The 20,166-nt window shown below is 41.2% G+C and overlaps 1 protein-coding gene across 1 annotated transcript in view; it reads right to left on the bottom strand.

Moving 5' to 3' along the window:
• Positions 1-15,675: 15,675 nt before the first annotated feature.
• The window catches only part of DPT (dermatopontin), a 37,404-nt gene continuing 32,913 nt past the window's right edge, over positions 15,676-20,166 (bottom strand). Inside the window, exon 4 of the mRNA XM_040337357.1 lies at positions 15,676-16,100. Coding sequence (XP_040193291.1) covers positions 16,034-16,100 — 67 coding nt within the window. The 3' untranslated portion in view covers positions 15,676-16,033. The remainder of the gene's footprint in view (positions 16,101-20,166) is intronic.

Raw genomic sequence — 20,166 nt, 5'->3', positions numbered from 1 at the left:
GATTGTCGTCATGCGGCACTGGTGTCAGATTGGGGTATTTAGCAGAGAAACCAGCAACATTAGTCACACGGGAGTCTGTCACATAATCATTCTGTTCTTGCCAAATCATTGGGACAGCAAAAGGAATTGGCTTCCTAGTTCCTCTGAGATAAGCTCTAAGATTGACAGCACATTTTGCACAACAAAGGTGAGGAGCCCAGGCCTTGTCTCGATCATTAATCTTGCAACCAGAGTACCGTTTATATGCTTTCTTAGCAAGTCCAGTCATGATGTCTTTAAGACTTGGGGCCCTTTCACACTCACGGATCCTGTGAGGATTAGTTCCTTTATTATCCGCTTGCTCAGCGGGGATGGCTCCGTTGATCCCCGCTGAGCCAGCAGATGACGGGGCGGTCCCTGCACACTGTGCACGGACCGCCCTGTCAGATCTCCGCTCTCCCCTATGGGGGATCGGATGAACACAGACCGTCTGTCTGTATTCACCCGATCAGATCCACAGACGGATGGGGAAAAATAGGATTTTCCTCCGTCTGCAGAATCGGACCATAGCGGGGACCGATGAGATTGGGTGTCAGCGGATGTTCATCTGCTGACACCCGCTATCCCATAGGGATTAATGTATGTCTGTATTTCTTCCAAAAATGGATGGATGAAATACGGACATACTGTCCGCATGTGTGAAAGGGGCCTTAAGCGTGTACTCTCCACAAATGTAGCAGAACATATCATGACTGTTCTGATATTGGTGAGAATTTTTGCAGCACCAAAAAGTGTTCAGGAAGCAAAACCTTTGTTGTCCAGTGTTATGATAGTTCAGTGTCGCAAGCATACTGTTCAATTTCTGGTATGTCCCCTATGGGGGACAGCTGAGAATACAGTGCTGAGACACAATGCATGTGGAGCGTGCAACACTTTTTTTTTATGTGTTGTGTCTTACATATCGGTGTGCCTGTGTTTTTTCTGCTCCCACTCTTTGGTCTTTGTTGAAGCACCACTGGCTCCCCACAAGGGTTCAAAGATCAGTTCTGCTTGCTGCTACCTACAAAAGGTCTCCTAACCTCCCCTTCTTGCTGCCCCAGCAAAACTCTTTTTCCAATTTAATTATTGTTCCCATTCTGAAGCAATGAAGGTTTCTATTCCAACTTGTTTACCATTCCCAAAGAAAAAGGTGTCTTTATCCCCATTTTGGGTCTGAAAGCACTCAACACTTTTCTTGTAAAAAAAATCACTATAGAATCTACCTGGTCAGGCATTGTCTCCCTCCTTCCACGAGACTTTCTGACCTCGGTGAACATCAAGAATGCCTACATGCCCCCATTTTTCCAGAACATCAACGTTCCTGTGTGTTTGCTGTTGGCATGAAACACTACTTTGCTGCCCTTCCCTTTGGGCTGTTCTCTGCACTTCAAGTGCTGGCTCTCAAGGTATACCCATTCTGAGATACCTTGATGAACTCTTATTGAGGAAACAGTTGATGCAGACTTTATAAACCTACATTTACCACAATGTTCAGACTCTCTAAAGGATCTAGCTGAAGTCAGAGCTGGAACCAACCCATCACTTGTGGGAGTAGCTAGGTCCTATAGATACTGTAAATAAATTCCTCTTCCCATTAGTCTGTAAAAGTCTCATGACAGAAGCCATGTCTGACAAGCTGGGACTGGACATTTTGATATGCAGAGGACTTGGTCACCTGCAAACACTCTTCCCATGCTTTTGTCCCAAGGACTGGTGTGCCTAATGGCTGACTTCTGTTGAACGGTCTTGCTGTAAAAATCGGCATTTGATTAGTGCATGCAGCCAGTAGCGGCGGCACTGATCAGTGTGTTCTGATGGGGCGGAGTCACGCTGTCAAAATACAATAGCACAGCAGGGGAGATCCACATCGCTTGTGTGGATGCGGGCCATCTATTTTTTTTTTGTACTTTAATCCACTGGTTTTAGCGGGAAAAAAACTCCCCTCTGCTTTACTCTTGCCTATAAAACACTAATATTTAAAAAATAAATGCTGCCCCCTTTACTTTGCTAAAATGTATTCTGATAACTGTATGCCATTATGATATGCTCTGACCTCAGCTGTGAGTTGGCGTAGTATGTACTAGGATTAAGGTCTCGTGCACACAGGACATTTTGCTTACTCTCCTAAACTCCTTTCCTCCTAGCAGCAGAGTTTTGGCAGAAAAGACGCTTGTAAACTCATGCAACACGTTTGATGTGCCTAACACTAGTGTTTAGGCGTGTCATCCTTTTTTTTTTTTTTCTGCCTTTAAACTCCTCTAAAAGCCTAATGGTGCATGAACACAGAGGTGAACTTACAGGGGCATTTAGAGGTAGGGGGGGAAAAACCTAGGAGCAACCAAAAAAAAACAGTGTGCATGAGTCCTAACTGGTACTGCAGCTGCTGTATCACACCTGCCAGTGTTTTCGCTGTAAACTATAAATGAAGATATGTGAAAAAAAATCATACCCTGTATGCTATTAATATTATACATTTATCAGAATGCAGTATTTTTGTCCTTTGCTAGTCATTTCAAAGGGTTGATTTCATCTGCTCATGCACAGAACGGGTTGCTCTCACATGACTAGAACATGCAGCATTCAAAATGAGTAGACTGGCATTGGGCTGACTTTTAAAAAGAAGCTTTTGATGATGCATCTGTTCTCAACTCATGCCGCAGACTAGTTTTGTAGCTCTAAAACTGAACATATTCCGCATCACTGAAAGTAAACTCACTGCCCTGAAACGGTTATGCAGCTCAAGGGCCAGAAAATGGCAGCTTGAAACAAGCTTCTCACACGTCTTCTGCTTAGTGACTGAATTCCTTTTTAAAGGGGTGTTCCAGACTTTTTTTAAGTTTATTAAAAGTCAGCAGCTACAAAAAGTGTAGCTGCTGGCTTTTAATAAACAGACACTTACCTGCTCCACGGTTCCAGCGACACGCCGGCTGGGGCTCCGCTCCTCACCCCCCCGGCGTCTTCATTCCTAGTGTGGGCACCCGGCAGTGACAGCTTTCGGCTTCACGGCCGGGCACCCACTGCGAATGCGCGCGCGGCGCCGTCCGATTGGACAGGCGCTCGCCTACAGGGAGGGGCTGCAATAAGGCGATTAAGCTAATCGCCTTACCAGCCCCTCGGAGGAAGTGGGACAGGAAGTCCCCTTCTCCTGAAGCCCCCACTTCCCCCCCCCCCAAAAAAAAATTACATGCCAAATGTGGCGTGTAAGGGGGCGAGGAGTGGGTTAAGCGGAAGTTCCATTTTTAGGTGGAACTCTGCTTTAAGTATGGTTTTTCATATGGTCATGTATTTGTTTATAACCTCCTACTAGTATGCCTTGGGAACTGAACTGTGTAGCTAAGTATTGTTGCATTTTTGCTTCCATGCCTTTTTTTTCTAGCATTTTGTACGGTTTGCCAAATTTTTTAGCATATACTTTTAAATTGCCTTCTTTTTTTTATGCATTTGTGTTTTTGTACAGAATTGTAAATACACATTTTTGTATTGATTTCAAACTTACTGTATTAGTTTCAATAAAACACATTCAATATTAAAAATAAAGTCTTGTGTGTTTAATAAACCAGTTTTTTTCACACCAATTTGCAGCTTTCTCTGTAGTAAAAGAGAACTCATCACTGATGTATGTGTGTGTATATAGATATATATACATTATCTGTCTCTTCAGATTTGTTTTATTTCAATCGGATTTATTTGATTTAAATTGGATTGTTTGATTCAAATCAGATTTTTTTTTTAAATAAAATGCCTTTGGAGTAAAAATTTATCTAAAGATAGTTTCTATTTAACATACAATAATAATTTTAGTTTATTCAGCATGAAATAGAGCTTAGTTATGTAGCATGAGGCTGTATATTCTGCAATATTTACATTTGTGTTAAACTCATTCAATGAATGCAAGCCGAGATAACATGTACTGCATTGATGCATTCACACAATTTGACAGTAACCATGTGAGATAAATCAAAGTTCATGAATATTCCTTTATCCCATTGCTTTACAAATCTATGTACACTACAAACTGTATTATTGTTTGAAGAGAAATGCATTTGTACCAGGCTGTGTGAGGAGGAAGGGCAAGCAGTAAAATAAAAAATGAAACCTTTTAAGCAGCTTAAAAATGTTGTAATCTTTCTGCACATAGCCTGAGGAGCAAAATGACAGCAGGCTGTAAAAGAGACCCAGTTTGGGAATATTTACCAATCTGACAGCTTATTATTTCAAACAGGGTTCCTTCCTGCGGAGCGGAACGAGCGCCATGTTCTATATACCCTTCTTTTTTTTTTTTTTTCTTTTTTTTTTACTTGTCTTTATTCAAAAAATGTATGTCAAGCATACAATAAACACGAAAATATATCCATATCATAAATTGCCTAGTATTGACAATGGATAAATCCACACAGTAGGAAGCGACAGTATATTGCAATGATAGCCAAAACAATACAAGCAAACAAAACCAACACTATTTCCCGTAAACTTACGGGGTACATAACTACAGAATACTATACTAGCACATCATTTTACCGTAACTGGTGCTCACCCATGTATACATTTTTGGCAGGAAGTATTAAGTCATCAAAGATCAGAGTAGGTTTGTATACACAGGGAGAGTGAAGCAAGGAATCCCTAGTATCCGGAGAGTATATCCATGGTGCCCATATTTCGATATTTTTTTTTTTTTTTTTTTAAGCCGATCCTACCTGATCCCACACTGAGCTGTCGGCCGCGGTTTTGCTGTGGAGGCAGGGGCAGAGGACACAGCCGACAACGGAAGACCCATAGTACGCCTGTGGGTGACGTCACTCCTCCCCATTCATTTCACAGCCGATGTCGGCTGTGTCCTCAGCAGGACACAGCCGACTGGAGACCGGATCGGCTTCAAAAAAGGTATGTATATCGATTTCTTCTATACAGGGTTAGATAGTGTTAGATCGTGTATGTAGAGATTGTAGTGTTGGGGTGAACTTATCCTTTTTATCCTAAAGTTTATAGGATTTTTTTAACACTATTCACACAAGCCTCTAAATTGCATATGTATTCATTAGTCACTGCCAAATGCATAGACGTGGCATTTTGCTTTATATTCTATTGCTTCAGTTTACACCAACGCATTTTTCCCCACTGGAGAAAATTGGATCATGCTCTAATGGGTGGTTATAGGATTGTATGTATGAAGTTTTTCTATTTTTTTTTTTTTTTTTTTTTTTTTTTTTTTTTGGTTGAACTAGATGGAGTTCATTCTGAGATCATGGTTTGTGTTTTAGATTCTGATGTACTGTTTGAAGAATAAGTTTGCTTCACTTTAAGTACCAAAGACAACAACCGTGCCAAAGTGCAGCCATGTGCATGTCATTTAGCTGTCGGGCACTAGTTTGTCAGTTGGCTGGTTAAAATAAACCTTTGAAATGGGCAGGGTAGTTTTCTAAACCTAAAACTTTTTATCTAGAAGCACCTAGTCTGTTTAGATTTTCTTTTCTGTCTTTCAGTAATATTTTTCTCTCTTTTTTGCTTTCCTGAGCACTTTCATCGCCAATTGATCACTAAATCTTTTTTTCAGTTCTTTTTTTACTTCTAGACCGTAAAAAATAGGAGGAATGTTGTTAAACTTATTTTATTTTTTTGGAGATAGACGGTGATTACTGTAATGTATCTGGAAAATCCGAGTGCACAGCACTGTGTGCAGGACAGGAGAGATGACGGTGTTTTTTTGTATTGGTCTAGTTATTTTTTTCCTGAGACAGTTGTTATTTACTGTGTATAAGAACAAAAAAAATAGTAAATTGTGCACTTTAGCGAATGAGTGGTGATCGCTAAAGCTACAATTTTTTTGGATGTGAGTGCGTGTATGGTAAACGTGACCTGTCATGTTTTGATAACCATCTTCTTTTTTTTTTTTTTTTTTTTTTTTTAAATCCTAGTTTCCTGGCTGTTTTTGTATTTTCTACATCACAGGGCCAAAAGCATAGGGATAAGAAATTCTGAATCTCATTTTGTGTCTGTCGGTATTGAAGCCCAACTAACGATCTTAGAAGGTGGCAAGCAATGGCAGACCTCATATTGGCATACATTAAAGATCTTATTTAAAATAATGTCTACTTATTTAGATGCTTAATATTTATAGATACGCTTTCTGTTAAAATTGTCTTTTTAAAACGGAATAAAACCAAAAATGTAATATTGCAGCCTACCAATCATTAGATGTGGTGGCTGAATTTTTTTTTTTTTTTTTTTAAGGCTTTTCCCCCTCTGTTTTACCTGGTAATCTGGCCAGTAACAGACCTCCCATATTAAAGTGCCCCCACTATCGATGAAGGAGCACTGGGGCACCTTTGGACAGCGTCATTGTCAGTCTGGAAGGGGGAGGGGAGTGTTAGATGAACTAGCAGATTTGGATACACTAACAAATTGAAGCTGAACTCCAGCTCACACTTTATAAGCAGGTACAGCAACATTTTGTTTTTCCTTTTGAGATAAAGATTTTACGTGAACAAAAGCTTATCATTGTAAGAACCTTTGTCAGTGGTCAATGGTTTCTCTCATTTCTGTAACTGCTATGTCTGCAAGAGAGCTTGTTCTTTTGACAAACAGACCTACTGACCATTTAACCAGATAAAAATAGAATAAAGGGAGGCTAAAAAAGAAAACTGCAGCCACCACATCTGATAATTGGTAAGATGCAATATAACAAATCTTTGCTTTTGCTTTAACCTGGGTTGTGGAAGCCTGCCCCCAAAAAAAGCATGTATATTAGTCACCAGTGTGACGATTACATTATCGGATCCCATCCTGTGCAGAGATTTTCCTGCTTTGGAGCAACAACCTAAGCAACGGCAGGTTGAGCTGAGCAGTTAACCCTTTATACAGACACACAATAGCCTCCACCACTTTTTTTTTTTAAATGGAAATTCCCCATTTACAGCTTCTGCTGTTCTAATTTTGACCTTTAGGACATCCCTGTAACACTCACTGACATGCCCAGATAGGAATATATGAGGTTTTAAATCATAGTAGCCCTTCACAGAGACAAAGGCTCTTTTGTTTCTAGGTAGAACATTCGGAGATTTATCTAAAAGATTTTTAAACATTTGTTATAGTGAAGAGAAAAATGTCAGAAAACTGTCATAAGCAACAATAAACAGGAATTAATAGCTAGATTCAGGTAGAGTTAGGTCGGTGTATCAGTAGATACGCCGACCTAACTCTGAATCTGCGCCGACCTAAGTTTAAGTGTATTCTCAAACAGAGATACACTTAAACCTATCTAAGATACGACGGCTTGCGCCGTCCTATCTTAGGGTGCAATATTTAGGCTGGCTGCTAGGTGGCGCTTCCATTGCGGTCGGCGTAGAATATGTAAATCACTAGATACGCCTATTCACGAACATACGCCCGGCCGACGCAGTACAGATACGCCGTTTACGTAACGCTTTATCAGGCCTAAAGTTATTCCAACAAATAGTTGGAATAGTAATGTTAAAGTATGGCCGCCGTTCCCGCTTTGAAATTCGAAAATTTTACGTCATTTGCGTAAGTCGTCCGTGAATAGGGATTTACGTCATTTACGTCCATGTCGAAATCAATAGGCCCGTGCGGCGTACGTTGCCGCAATGCACACTGGGAAATGTAGGCGGACGGCACATGCGCCATTCCAAAAAAACGGCAATCACGTCAGGTCAAGCTCCATTAACATAAAACACGCCCCCTTAGCCGAATTTGAATTAGGCTCGCTTGCGCCCGCCGCATTTACGCTACGCCGCCATAACTTAGCAGGCAAGTACTTTGTGAATAATGTACTTGCCTTGCTAACTTACAGCGGCGTAGTGTAAACATGCTAAGCTACGCCGCCGCCGCAAAGTTAGGACACCCTACGTCAATCTAGCTATAAGAGTACAAAATACTTATGTTTGCCTGGTCTTTGGTTCTATGCAGAGTCCAGTTTACTTGCAGAGTAAGTCAAATTTGATATATCAGAGTCACTGGCTCTCAGAAACAGGACTCTTGGTATCCTTAGTAGGTTCAGCCTAGGTTCACACTGCTGCGAATTCAAAATCGCGGTAAAATGCGCGATTTTACTGCGATTTCGTGGCTGCGATTTTGCCGCGATTTCGGCCGCAATTTAATGTAAATCGCGGCCCGAAATCGCAAAAAGTAGTACAGGAACTACTTTTTGAAATCGCAGATGCGGCGTCGCACTGATTAGGACAGTGCCATTGCCGACAATTGCCGCCGATTTGAGATGCGATTTGACATGTCAAATCGCATCTCAAATCGTTCCAAATCGTACCCAGTGTGAACCAGGGCTCAATGTCAAACGAATGCTGCAGTTGCCAAATGCAACAGCATTTTGTTATCCATAGAGAAGGATCTAATGACATCCAATCAAATGGCCTTGGTGTGTTGATAGTTGTGCTGCCATATTTTATATGCTCAGCAGACACGCCCTTAATGACAACTATTCCTAACACGTCCAATGTAATTAAAAGAAAATTAGGATTCATTAGAAAATAAATATGATATAGATCTTGTGTACGCCTTGCTTAGGAGATCGATGTGTTTTATTAGCCTCTTGGACCTTGGTTATTAGGCAACTCCATCATAGCAGGAACTATTGAATTTGGATAGAGTTTGGCTCTGATAGTTGGAAATATTGTATTAGGAATCTTTTGAGGACTCTGATTAATGGTCTAATTGATTTTAAAAAAAATTTTTTGCAAATTCTTTATCGAAAATGGTTCCCCAAAACAATTTGCAGAAACATTTCTACAGACACATGCAACAACTTAAAGTGATGCTAAATTCTTGTTTTTTGTTTAAAAATAACAAACATGTTTTACTTGCCTGCTCTGTGCAGTGGTTTTGCACAGAGCAGCCCAGATCCTACTCTTCTCGGGTCCCTCTTTGGCTCTCCTGGCCCTCCCTTTTGCCAAGTGCCCTGACAGCAAGCAGCTTGCTATGGGGGCACCCAAGTTGAGCCACAGCTCTGTGTGTCCAGACACAAAGCCTCTCTCTCCTCATTGGCTGATTGACTTTTAATGAAAGCTGCGGGAGCCAATGGCACTTCGCTGCTTTCTCAGCCATTGAGGAGGGAGTGTCCTGGACAGCTGAGTCTCTCATGCAACATCGCTGGATTGAGATGGGGCTCAATTCTTTATTGTTTTTTTTTGTTTGTTTTTTGCCTTCCTCTGGATCAACTGTATAGTTGATGGTATAGAATTGTGTATATCGAGGATCTTTATTTGTTTACGTTTTTTTTATTCTAATGGTTGAACTAGATGGACTTTTGTGTGTTTTTTCAATATGACTAACTATGTGACATGCTTCTGAAAGCAAAAGGGGTTAACATCTCTTTACTGCAACTAAATTAACCATTGCAAATGCCTGGAAAACCCCACTTAGTTTTGAAGCAGTTAAAAATCATATGAATGATGTTATGGTAAACGAGAAGCTGACTGCCATCCTTTTAGACATGCATGACAATATTCTCAGAGTTTGGCAACCATGGATCACATACATCCAACCCTCTCAATTTGACGGCACACTTCTCCTGATCTGATGCTCCCCTGATGGACATCCCGTGGACTCTTCTCTTCCTCTTTTTTACTCCCTCTTCTCTTCTTACCTTTTGATGTTTCCTTCTCTTCTGTTCGCTATGTTTTATGCATTAAATCCATACCTTTGTTAGGCTGCCAGGTACCATCCGGGCCGGAATGGTTATTCTTAAAACGCTATGTTTTCCACGTTGCTTTTCTCTTGTGTTAACTTTTTACATAGTATCTGCTTAATAGGGAAGCTCTTGGCCTCAAAATTTTGCTGGCATATGCTCAGGCTATATATGTGGACATTTTGTTTATGGATACCCTGTTCTCCCAGGGACACCGTGACAGGATAATTTTGGTCTTCCATCTTTCTGCTTTATTTTATGGGACATTAAGTCTGTTACCTGCATGTTTATTTTGCTCATGTCTTCTTTATACCATGATGTATTTTTTCTACTTTGTCTCTTTGTTTGCCTATCACACATCTAAAACCTGTTTTGGTATGTTTGATTATATGCTAATAACCCTTTGTAAAAGAAAAGCTAAAAAAAATTTGCTGAGCATGGCCCTTTGTACTCACTGGAGACAAGAAGGTGAGACTTATTCATATTACCAAACATATTCCAATATGGTCTAATGAGTATCTTCCAGAAGTAGCTAAGCTCTTTCCTTTCCCCTCAGTGACAGAAAATTGGTATCACAATGATAACACAGCTATTTTGTCAAGGTACATTTAAATGTTGTATGCTGCAGGGTTTCAGGAGAACGAGTGCTGTATTATATGTGGTAGGGACCAAGGAGACCTGCTACATCTTCTTTGGAGGTGCGCCAAATTAGTGTGGCACTGACATAGTGTGTCATTCCATGTATTAATCAGATTTTTTCATGTAAAATTAGAACGTAACCCCCATTATTGGTATTTTTGATACAGATACTTTTGATCACCATATTGTTCAATTATCCAATATGAATACTTTCAACTCTAAAGTTCAGGACCACACATTACAAAGGAGCCTTGACGAGGTCGTATGGCTTAGAAATATATCTCAAATCTATTTATTTTTATTCCAAAAATGAATGTACCTGTTACTATATAGTAAATTATATGGGTTTTAGATTCCCTATAAATATCATTTTCGGCGGGGCTATATTTTCCATACACTATACCATCCTCCTCCTTACACTTAACTCTTCTTTGTCCAAAATTACCTATAAAATGTATAAACATTCAGCTTTTATCTTCATCACAAGGAATTCAGGTAACTTTTTTCCCATACACGATAAGCCATACCATTATAAACACCCATCATAACGTGTCGAGGAGTGCACTTCACTAGACTTCTGAAGATATGTTGTGGTTTCTCTGGCACCAAGCCATCAGTAGCAAATCCTTTAAATCCTGTACGTTGGGAGGTGAGGTCTTCATGGATCGGACTTGTTTTTTCAACACAACCTACAGATGCCCAATTGGATTGCGATCAGGAGAGTTTGGAGGCCAAGTCAGCATCTCCAACTTGTGTTCCTCAAATCATTTTTAAATTCATCAGACCAGGCTACTTCCTTCCATTGCTCCATGGTCCAGTTCTGATGCTTATGTGCCCATTGTAGGCGCTTTTGATGTGGACACAATTCATCATGGGCACCCTGACCAGTCTGTGGCTACGCAGCTCCATACACAAGAAACTGTGATGTGCTGTGTGTTCTTTTTTTTTTTTTTTGCAATTTGAGCTACAGTAGCTCTCCTATTGGAACAAACTACACGGGTCAGCCTTCGCACCCCATGTGCATCATTGATCTTTGGCCACCCATGACCCAGTTGATGGTTTCCCAGTTTTCCTTTCTTGGGCCACTGCAAATCGACAACTGCAAGAGTTGCAGTTTTGGAGTTGCTCTGACCCAATCATCTAAACATTACAATTTAGCCCTTGTCATAGTCACTCAATTTCAGAGATAACATGTTCCCTTGTTGCCTAATATATCTCACCCACTTTCAGATGTCATTGTAATAGGATAATCTGGTTTTTGCTATTCCTGTCAGTAGTCATAATGTTAAAACTGATCTGTGTATGTAGACAGTCTATTCTCTCCATCAGTCTTCAGGAGATATCCATTCTACCAGAATGAGCATCTGTGCCCAGGCCCAGGTTTAGGATATAGGCAGTTCATTAGACAAGTAATATTTGATATCTAATGATTATATCATTTTATTTTGGCCATGTAGTCACATCATTCTTTTACTTTTCAAATTTCAGTCCACACTTATATGACAGAATCACTCGTATAACACGAATATTATTGAATTTTGATTTAATGATTTGACATATATACACAAAGGCATATGAACAAAGATTTTTTGCATGCATAAAGTTACTGCTATCTTACATACATATAGTCAGTTTTTACATGTTTTTATCTTTGTTATAAAAATTGTTAAAGCAGTAAGCAGCAAGAAAAGAATGTTCTAAGAAAGTTGTTGTTTTTTCTAAACATAAGTGGAGTCAAATGGACATTATTTTTTGACCACAGTGAGAAGAAAATTCAAAGGAGCGTAATTTTCTAACAGTGTTTTCACTCACTTTTAATGTTAAAAGCAAGCAAACTCTTTTGAACAACATTTGAAAGTTCTGAGAATGTCCTGAAAATTTTCAAATTACTTTTCCTAAGAATTTTTGTTCAAAATCGTATCCGTGTATAGCCAGTTTAAGACAGATTACAAAAGAAGCCAACGTTTTAGGAAGTCACCGCACAGAATCATCTGCACCTAAAAATATATACTTTATGTCCACAAAAGGCAATTATCTCTATAATAGTTGTAGTTTGACTTGACTGTATTGCTAAAAGCTGAGCTGTTTGCAAAGAAACCTAACATGAGAAAAACAGGATGGCTGCCATTGCTGACTTCCCTTCCTAAAATGCTAGTTGCTGGTCTCTGAACTATCATTTTCAAGGGATCAGAAATGGCATAATTATTGACATATTTTGTTCATGGAAGCTTTACTTAAACATGAAGTTTATACCTGTAGAATAGATTATTACAATGTGTCTGGCCTAGAATGGAACAAATGGAGTTGACATGCAGGAAAGTTTCTATGTTAGCCTTCAATTTCATCCCTGTACACGTATGGAGCCATTTAAATTCCAGATCCTGGCAGTACATGGATCTTGGATTTTACGAGGCAGTAGAAGTTAAATGATAGGGGCATAGCTTAGAACTAGAAAGAGTGAGCTTAAGGCCAAACTTCAGTTTTTATTATTTTAGATCAATTTTAATTGGCTTAAATGTTACATTCGTTGGTTCCCCAACCTACCTTACCCCATGCTGATAAAATTTTTAAATAAAACCTTTTATTTTTTTGATCGCATAGCTTATTTTAGACTCAGTAACATCATCTCTGAGCCCATGGGCTGGTTGGAGGAATCAGTAGGGTGCTATACATACTTCTTAAAAACATTACTGCACCCCCAGTACGCCTCAAGAGTACAAGAATTTATATATGTAAATACTTTATCCTTAAAGGAACAAAATTGTTGCTGTAATTGCTGTGTTGGCTGTAGCCTTGGCTTCAATTTGTTTGTGTATCTAAATCTGCTAGTGCATCTAACACTACCCCCCATCCAGCCTGACAAGACTGCTATTAGGTACCTTAATGAGGTGTGTTACTGGCCAGAGCACCAGGTGAAAAAGTAAAAAAAAAAACTTATGCAGCCACCACATCTAATGACTGGTAAGCAGCCACACATTACATTTTGGGTTTATCACCTTTTTAAAGCGGTTGTAAAGACTAGAGTTTTTTTTACAAATCTATGCCAGTGTTTCTCAATTCCAGTCCTCAAGGCGCCCCAACAGGTCATGTTTTCAGGATTTCCCTCAGATGAAACGGCTGTGATAATTACTAAGGCAGTGAAACTGATCAAATCATCTGTGCAAAATAATGGTAAGCCTTAAAACATGACCTGTTGGGGCGCCTTGAGGACTGGAGTTGAGAAACGTTAATCTATGCATAAAGGTAAAAAAACATCTGTGTGCTGCTCTCCCCACATCCGCCCCCACAAATACTTACCTGAACCCCCTCTTGATTCAATGCTGTGCATGAGAGCCTTGGCTGTCCCGAGACTCCCTGTCCTAATTGGCTAAGACAACAGCTGAAGTAATTGACTTCCACTTCTTTCAATCACAGCCAGTGTGCCAATGAGGAGAGAGTGGGGGAAGGGCTGAGCCGCAGCACGCACCAGTGCCCCATAGCAAGCAGCTCGATATTGGGGCACTGGTCATGGGGCAGGATCCAAAAGCATCGGGGCAGAAGAAGAGGACCGGGGCTGCTCTGTGCAAAACCATTGCACAGAGCAGGTAAGAATGACATTTTTTTTTTTTAAAGCCAAACCTTTGATACCACTTTATGGACCAGACTTTGCAGAGATGCCTTGACACAGCAGTGTGGCTTAACAATTGCTTGCAACTGTTAGCAGTAGAAACCTCTGTTCTTAACCAAAACATTTTAAAAAGTCTAAAAAAGCCTTTTTTGCTAACTAGATGGAGAGTATGCCAGGGAATATTTATATTGTCCCCAGGCAGTCAATGACACAACTCCTTGACTCAGTAAAATCACTCAACCAGGGCACACAGCATAATGCTGCATAGAAAGGAGGTCGCATATCACAACCTGAGCAATTTTCCTTGCGGCATTGAAGACCGCTAACCGCCCAGCACTGAAAAGCAAGAGGGCAGTGCTGTCACATGACCATCTGGAACAGTTCTGGAATAAAGGTATGTATGCTGTACATTTTGGCCTCATTCACATGGGCATACTTATGCCTGCACTATTACAAAGGATTGTATTGATCTGCACAAGTTGCTGGGGTGCTCTGTGTGTCCGCATGCAGGCAGTCCTATTCATGTCTATTGGGATGCAGGGACTCCATGGACATAGGCACTGGTTACAATTTGACATCTGTGCGGGTGCGTGTCCCTGAACGCATACTTTAGCTGCTGCTTCCCAGGAGACATGAATATGACTGCCTGCATCTGGACGCATACAACACTTATGCATCTCGTGTAGAAAAAGTGGACCCTTCATGTGGGCATACACATAGGTCCACCCGTGTAAATGAGGCCTTTTAGTTAGAAGTGGGAAAAAGGGCAGGGAGACAAAAAACTTAGGCTTAGGGGTTCAAAGGAGCTGGAGTTGGACTTTATTGTTGCCTTTGGACCAATGCTTAGCCCAAGGGTTGCATAGCCATTGACTAACACACATGCTTCATTATTGTAGGACAATAAGAAAGTAAAGAAGCCTCTCTTAGGGTAGGGTAGTTATTTGTTCAAATAGATCTCTATTTGCTATCTGACATCAGACTTGAGGTTCTCAGAGCTTTTGGATCTATTTAGCTCTTTTTCAGTGATGCACAACTTCAAGCATAGAATCCCCTTACTCCATTCCCTAGACCGCAATAATCCTCATCTCCAGTCTGCAGGTCCCCATCCTTATTGGTAAGCCTCTTTTCACATGCCACAAAACATTGCATAGCAATTTTACAGGGCATAAACTGCTTTATTAACCAGCACATGCACTCAACTAATACCTCGTTTCCGCTGATCGGTTCGGGTTGGTTCGGTTTCCATTATGAAAGCGGCCCATACAACCGAACCATACCGCACCATTCTGGGTCCTGCTTCAGATGTGGGGCCATAGAAAATGGTACGGTTCAGTTAGAGCGGAGCTACAATACATTCCACTGATTGGCGGACACACTAGGCATTTTTTTCTAAACCCTGTATGGCCCCTGGCGGTCCGACTTGCAGTGGAAACGCTCACCCGAATAGTCCGGACCATTCTAACCCTTTCAAACTGTACCGACCCGAACCGTTCCGCTCAGTGGAAACGAGGCATAAGAGACCTTTCACCAATGCGTTTAACCCCCTACTGGGGCTTAATCATAGTACACTTAGATTAGTCCCCAGTGGGGGGTGGAACACAATAATTTGAGGTCTCTGAAAGGAGTTCATGTGCATGTGCTGTACACTAAAGCTGTTTTTATTCTTCAGAAATGGTGTGCAGCTCTAGAACTATGTTTCATAAAATCTCCTTTGCTGGTTATTTTCAACACATATTTTATGCCATAAATATTTTCCTTCCAAAACTGGTTCTAGACTGCACATACCCATGACTATCAAGGGGATATTGCATGACAAACTTCAATAAGAGGCAAGAACTTACATGAATTATTCATCCTTCTCTGTGAAAGTTTATAGTGAATGTCAAGGCAATGTATAAATTAAAGTGAACCATCTTGTGGGTACCATTTTAGCCAGCATTGTTCTTGTCACAACAGTTTGGATTAATCAGGTGCACAGACAATGACACTTGCATGCATAACTGCCCTGGTACATTTATTCAAAACCCAGATTTACATGTGTTAGAGAATCATTCAGTCAAGTAGGTGCTGAAATTCGAAGGCTTCAGTGCTTATGTTTTGATTTTGCCATTCTTCTAGAAGTTTTCAAATTCACAGTCAAAATCCGTCAGTCTGCAAACAATATACTTCCACTGACGATCCCTGAAAATATAAAAGAGTAACATATACGTGCATATACAATAAACATCAATTAATGTAAATATTCAGTGACATAATCCATTTCAGAAAAAAAAAGAAACATATAAAGTTCATATGTGAATATACAGTTTATGACACATCTTTCTTCCATTCAAATAAAATAACTTTTCTTAAAAGTGTACCCCTTGTGCCAATCTTCTTTATTAAATCCTTTACCCTTGTGATTTCTTCTATACCAATAATATACTGTGGCTCCCATTACCTTTTACCACTGCGCTCACCTCCAATAAAGACCTGTTACCAAGTCCAAAAACACCTTCCACTGCTGGGGTATATGCAATCAGGCTTTACTGTTAGATAGACTTCTTACTTCCTCTGCTTTCCCTAATGGGAATGCCTTTTATTTGGATACATCTCGTATGGCCCTTTTAAAACTGCAATTCTCCTTTTTCTGCCATTAACCTAATTTAAAACACAAATGTACTCCCATGTAGTAATATTTCAAAACATCAAAACTTCCTAGCTGCTCTGTCCCTTATGGTCTCTCTCTCAGGCTCGGGCCTTGCTCTGTCCCCACCTGGACTCCATGGTGCACACCAGCACCTGTCATTGCTCCCTTTACGCACGGACCTCCTCGGGGGGGGGGGGGGGTCTGAGCTCTATCTCTAGATCTCATATGGAGCCAACACACACCTATGCCATTAGTGTGCTTGTTTCCTTTAAAATCTGGCGTATACCACCATTTTACCCAGTAGCACAGGGTCACCCTGCTGCAACGCGCAAACACACATGTGCACATAAATTGCTGCACTCAAATGTTAAATTTTCTATTTTTGTTTTACGGCTCTGTATTACTGATCTTTACACAGCTGTATGCATTGTTCTATGGACAACAACGAATCTATATTTTACGATCAGTAAAATATTTGGCTTTTTACTACCGTGTGCAATTATCCTTACAGGTATTCTCAGAGACAATTGAGTACTGTTTGTGATACTTTTTTTATTTGCACAATTTTTCAGGACAAACTTTCAGGGCATGGCCCTTTCCAGTACTGTTTGGACCCTGAAGAATGGGACATACCCCGAAAGCTGTCCTGAAAAATTGTATCTTAGTGCAAATAGAAAAAGTATCACGGACAGTACTCAATTGTCTATGCCACAATTGCACTAATACAGCTACAATCACCTCAAGCAGGTATTCTCAGTGAATACATCTTTTAACCACTTAAGGACCGGAAGAATTTCCCCCTTAACCACTTAAGACCCAGACCCTTATGCAGATAAAGGACCTGGCCAGTTTTTGCGATTCGGCACTGCGTCGCTTTAACTGACAATTGCGCGGTCGTGCGATGTGGCTCCCAAACAAAATTGGCGGGTTTTTTTTCCCCCACAAATAGAGATTTATTTTGGTGGTATTTGATCACCTCTGCGGTTTTTATTTTTTGCGCTGGGGAAGCTCTCCTCGTTCTTCAGCTTCGGGGACCGATCAGGGGACTCCGGCGGCGATCGGGTCTGCGGGTCCCACGGCCGCGGAGCTTCGGACCGGGTCACGGGCGCGCGCCCGCGACTCACAGCTGGGCACTTAAAGAGGACGTACAGGTACGTGCTTGTGCCCAGCCGTGCCATTCTGCCGACGTATATCTGCAGGAGGCGGTCTTTAAGTGGTTAATGACCAGGCCGTTTTTAGCGATGCGGCACTGCGTCGCTTTGACTGACAATTGCGTGGTCGTGAGACGCTGAACCCAAATAATTGATGTGCTTCTTTTCCCACAAATAGAGCTTTCTTTGGGTGGTATTTGATCACCTCTGCGGTTTTTATTTTTCTGCGCTATAAACAAAAAAACAGACTATTTTTTTTTTTTTTTTTATAGTGAACCATGTTTTGTAATCCAGGGTTTTTCGATTAGAAGCATTGTACTACAAAGTTTAATACATGAGCCAGGCAAAGCAAGGCACATCTGTGAGATTCCTCAAGTGATGGGCAGACAGCAGGTTTTTGCCATTATCACACAGGACCTTGACATTTTTCAACTAGCATGGGGTAACCCACTTTTCAGCCTACGCCAGAAGAAATAAAAGTAGATCTAGCCTGGCATGGCTACTTTCCCCAATAGTGCAACAATGCATTTCAGCATTTTGCTTGGGATGTTTTGCAAACTCTGGAACCCTAGCAGGGTCTAGCTGGTCCTGATGTTGAGGAGGACATAGTCAATAAGTGTCAAGAAGGTCAAGCTCATGTCACGTCTGAACTGAAGATCTGCACATGAGCATATTGTAGCCAGTGGTCTATGTTTCTGTTTTCCTGATTGACCCGGCTTGCCTCCTAACTCTGTTGTATCCGGATCTTCTGTTGCTAATTTTGGCTTGCATCCTGATTTCCCCTTCTGCTTGTTGTCTTGGCACCACTGCCGTCTGTCTGATCCTGGCCTTGGGCCAGACTCTTACTTTGCGTCTACTTTGTAAATTAGTATCTCTGCTGCTTGGTTTTTGCCCACTCCTGCTTGGCTTGACGACAGTTCCTGTGTGTTCTTGTTCCCAATCTGAATTCCAGCATTCTGCAAAGATCTGATCCAAACCTTTCCAACCCCTCAGCAGTATCCAGACGTTATCTAAAATAAAAAACTGTGTCTAGATCCATTGTAGCACCCATGACACTCATCATCCTGCTGCACCCTGTCACAAACTCTAAGGGGTATTGGAGAGGAGGTATAAGAGAAACCCTCTCATTAGCTTGGCCCTTGGCCTCTACCAGATCCATGGCAATAGGTCCAATGAGGACAAAGGGGTAGAGCTCACAGAGATCTCACCAGCTCCCATCAAACAGTGAGTTGGCATCACAAAGTTTAGTGGTATGGTATTCATCCCACTCTCAGGCACCATAACTTTAATCCAGTGTGCACTGAATGATTTATAAGGTGACCTCATGTGCACCCCATTCTCAAAAGTGCTGTCCAATGACCACTTTTTTTCACCATTAGAACATAGAAGGGCCAGTTCTCTGAGAAAAGTAATGGCAACTGGGTATCTTGGGTCAGTGCAGACCAAGACTAGTGGAAAAGGGCTGGTGGAAAAGGGCTGTTTGCAGCAGTTTGTATATGAGCAATGCCAAGCAGGCATGCTTCTGCAACATTTTTTTCTTCGCCAACAGGATTGGAAACTTAAGGAGCCCATCTTGGTAGGTGCTACTTCCGCTGATCTCTCCGTTTCTAAAAAAGGTGCTTGTGCATCACAGTAGTATCCAAGCAGGTATTAAGCTTTCTCCAACACATGTGCTTCTGGCAGAAGTTGCAGTTCCCATTGTTATTACATATAGTTACATAGGTAAGATTGAAAAAAGACACACAGAACAGTACACACAGGAAAAAATAACCACACTGCAAAGGAGGCTGTACTGGCCTCCTGACTGGGGAAACAGTGACCCGTGCGTTGGGGCAGTGCCGCGAGAAACATTTGGAAGGGTGTTGCCTGCTCTTCTCTGCAAGACGCACCTGCTGTTCAACAACTTTTTCCCTCACTGATCTATTATCCTCTTTTTGAGTTTTTGAGTTTTCTCTTCTCCACTCTATACCTTCATGTGGTCTGCTGCCTTATCCCAACCACCTCTTAGTCACTGGAGACTACTTTACATTAAGCTCCAGCTGCTGCATATTTTCCATTCATAGCTGTTCCCTGCCTGTTGTCTCCTGCCTCTGGCTTGACTGAGCCACGCTCTACCTCTGTGGTCAATCCCACCAAATTGTGAGATCAACCTTAAACCCAAGGTGGCTCTGAACCTGGATCTCATCCCTATCAGACACCTGACCATCACACCTACACTCTATGGTCAAAAATATTGTGGACACTGCTTCAAATTATCAAGATCAGAGTTATCTTTTTTAAGGTACTGTTTATACTGTAGCATACAAAGTCATTTAAAACAATTGTGCACTTACAACCTTGTGCAACACTTTATGCAAAGCTTGTTTCTGTGCCTGTTGCACAAAAACCAGGCCCATAAAGATATGGTTTGGTGGGAAAGAACCTGAGTATTCATACTGAACACTTATACTGAGTACTCATACTCATA

The sequence above is a fragment of the Rana temporaria genome, chromosome 2, assembly GCF_905171775.1.
Source record: "Rana temporaria chromosome 2, aRanTem1.1, whole genome shotgun sequence".
NCBI classification, from domain to species: Eukaryota; Metazoa; Chordata; class Amphibia; order Anura; family Ranidae; genus Rana; species Rana temporaria.
Note: the sequence above shows the minus strand (reverse complement) of the source record. Positions and strands in the feature narration are given on the sequence as shown.